Raw genomic sequence first — 2,446 nt, forward strand, 5'->3', positions numbered from 1 at the left:
CTCAGGGTTTTTGGTTGTTTTTACTAGATCAGAGGTTTTTGCCTTCATCATCCGGAATTCGAATTTCAGCATGAACTAATCTGTTTTTAATACTTCAAGGGAGGTTTTGATTTCCTGAATGGCAGCCTTCATCTCTAATAGCTCCATTTGATTCTTTTTTTTAATTAAATTTATTTATTTATTTACATTTTTTGCTTAAATTATCACTTTATTTCATGATGGTAAAATTAATTACAAATTTAAGTTATTACTTGGTAATCTTCAGTCAAGGAGCAAGTCTTATTAAAAGCAAACTGCCTGTTTCAAAAGTGATCATGGAACAACTCAGAATGCAGAGTAAAAAGAATGAGAAACCTCTCACTGGCCAATAAGACTTAGTTCACTTAGTTAACTATATGGAACTCAAACTTCTCATTTTTAGGACAGGTGAACTGTAACTTCAGGAGACAGCAATATACAAAGATTTTGCCACATTGATGGATTTCTAAACATTTCACCAGTCAACTGTTTCAAGCTGTCTAATGGGGATAGAAACATTCACAGAACTGGCTGTGCCTGGGCCTTCTTTGCCAGCAACTTCAGATCTGCAATGCACTTGGTGATTGTCTCCTTTTCCTGCTGTGTGGAGATGCTCTGCACCACATGCTTCTCCATCCAGTTGATCATGTGCTCTTGTTCCTTTCGAACCATCATATTCTGCACAGAAATGTGATAGTCCAAGCAGTTCTTTACCTCCTTATACACTTTGTGAAGTTGTTCCCAGTAAGTAACCTCCAAGGCCATAGCAATATTGTTCCTCTGGACATCAAAAAGATAATGGCGCTTCTGAACCAGTGCCTGCTGCAACTTCTCCAAATCAATTGCATCCTGGATTTGTTGGATGGTCTCCTGCTTTGCTGCTTCTAGTTGGGCAATTTTTTCTCATTGAGTTTATCAGTAAATTCTCCAACAGCAGCACCATATTTTTTAATTGCATAGACAAGTAACCCTACTACTGATATAGCAGAAAATGTCTCTGGGGTAATCATATATATTTCTTTGGATAGAAAATACAAGATAAGCCCAGTTCCAAGCACATAAGGTCCTGTTACACCAGTTTTAGAATAAAGGAACTGGAAGAACTCCTCAGGGATCAGTCCAAGATGAACTTTTCCTCTATGTTCAGGAAGAGATGGTACAGGGGCAAGACGTGGTTGTCCTGTGTGAAAGATCCTTGTTGCCTGCAACACTCCTGGACCTAGGAGGACAGCGTTCTTCAGAGAGGGGGCTGCTGCGGTGGCAGAGTACCATTGGAGACAGCATAGTCAGCAAGGGTCCAGGCCGCGGACTTAGCATCCCTGTGACATATTTACATTTTTTTTATACATTCAATCGCATTATTTTGTTTACAAAGTGAACATTTCAATATATGAACATTTCTCCCCGGTCCAATTGATCAAAATATCTTCAACAGACCACAATAGTACCTCCCCGTCCCGACTATGCTCTGCTTTCGTATCCATCCTCCAAATGTCCTTCCCCAGACCCCACTCCTCCACACACACTACATCTGGCATTCACACCCTTCTCTTGTGTTTGTACATCGTTTAGCCCATCAGTTTCAGTCATAGAGTGTGGACACTCAATATATATTGAGTGGGGACATACAATGTCTCTCCTTCATAGCCTGGCTTGCTTCACTCAGCAGTAAACCTTCCATATTCTTCCACTTTCTGTCAAAAGCCAGGCTGAATAGTATTCCATAGAGTTTTTCAATCCATTCAGCTGTATGGGGGCATTTGGGTCGGTTCCATGTCTTAACAATCATGAAAAGTGCCACAATAAACATCAATGTGCAAGCACTTTTCCAATGAAGAATTCTTCTGTCCTTTAGGTAGATGACAAAGAGTGAGATTGCTGGAGCATATGGTAGTTCTATTTGTAGACTTTTGAGGAATCTACAAATTGTTCTCCAGAGTAGCTAGACTAATTTACATTCCCACCAGCAGTGTAAGAGAGTTCCCCTTTCACCACAACCCTGCCAACTCTTATTATTTATTGTGCTTTTTAATCTTAGTCATTCTGACTGGGGTTAGGTGGTATCTCATTGTTGTTTTGATCTGCATTTCCCTTACAATGAGGGATGTTGGGCATTTTTTCATATGCCTTTTGGCTATTCATATGTCATCTTTAGAGAGTGTTTTTTTTTTCAACTCCTCCCATCTTTTAATAGGATTGATCATCTTTTTTTCAAACAGTGGCTTGAGTTCGTTGTGTATTCTGGTTATCAGTCCCTTATCTGATGCATAATTTACAAAAATATTTTCCCATTCTGAGGGCTGTTGATTCACACTAACTACTGTGTCTTTTGCCATGCAGAAACTTCTTAGTCTGATGTAATCCTACTTCTCTATTTTGGGTATTATCGACTGTGCTTTGGGGGTTTTATTTAAGAAGTCTTTCACTA

At 39.4% G+C, this 2,446-nt stretch overlaps 1 protein-coding gene across 1 annotated transcript in view; it reads right to left on the minus strand.

Annotated features, from left to right (window-relative positions):
- Positions 1-507: 507 nt before the first annotated feature.
- Positions 508-2,446, minus strand: part of LOC102495974 (ATP synthase F(0) complex subunit B1, mitochondrial-like) — a 24,422-nt gene continuing 22,483 nt past the window's right edge. Inside the window, 2 exon segments of the mRNA XM_014582621.2 lie at positions 508-920; positions 923-1,270. Coding sequence (XP_014438107.1) covers positions 538-920; positions 923-1,270 — 731 coding nt within the window. The 3' untranslated portion in view covers positions 508-537.

The sequence above is a fragment of the Tupaia chinensis genome, unplaced genomic scaffold, assembly GCF_000334495.1.
Source record: "Tupaia chinensis unplaced genomic scaffold, TupChi_1.0 Scaffold143685_1, whole genome shotgun sequence".
NCBI classification, from domain to species: domain Eukaryota; kingdom Metazoa; phylum Chordata; class Mammalia; order Scandentia; family Tupaiidae; genus Tupaia; species Tupaia belangeri.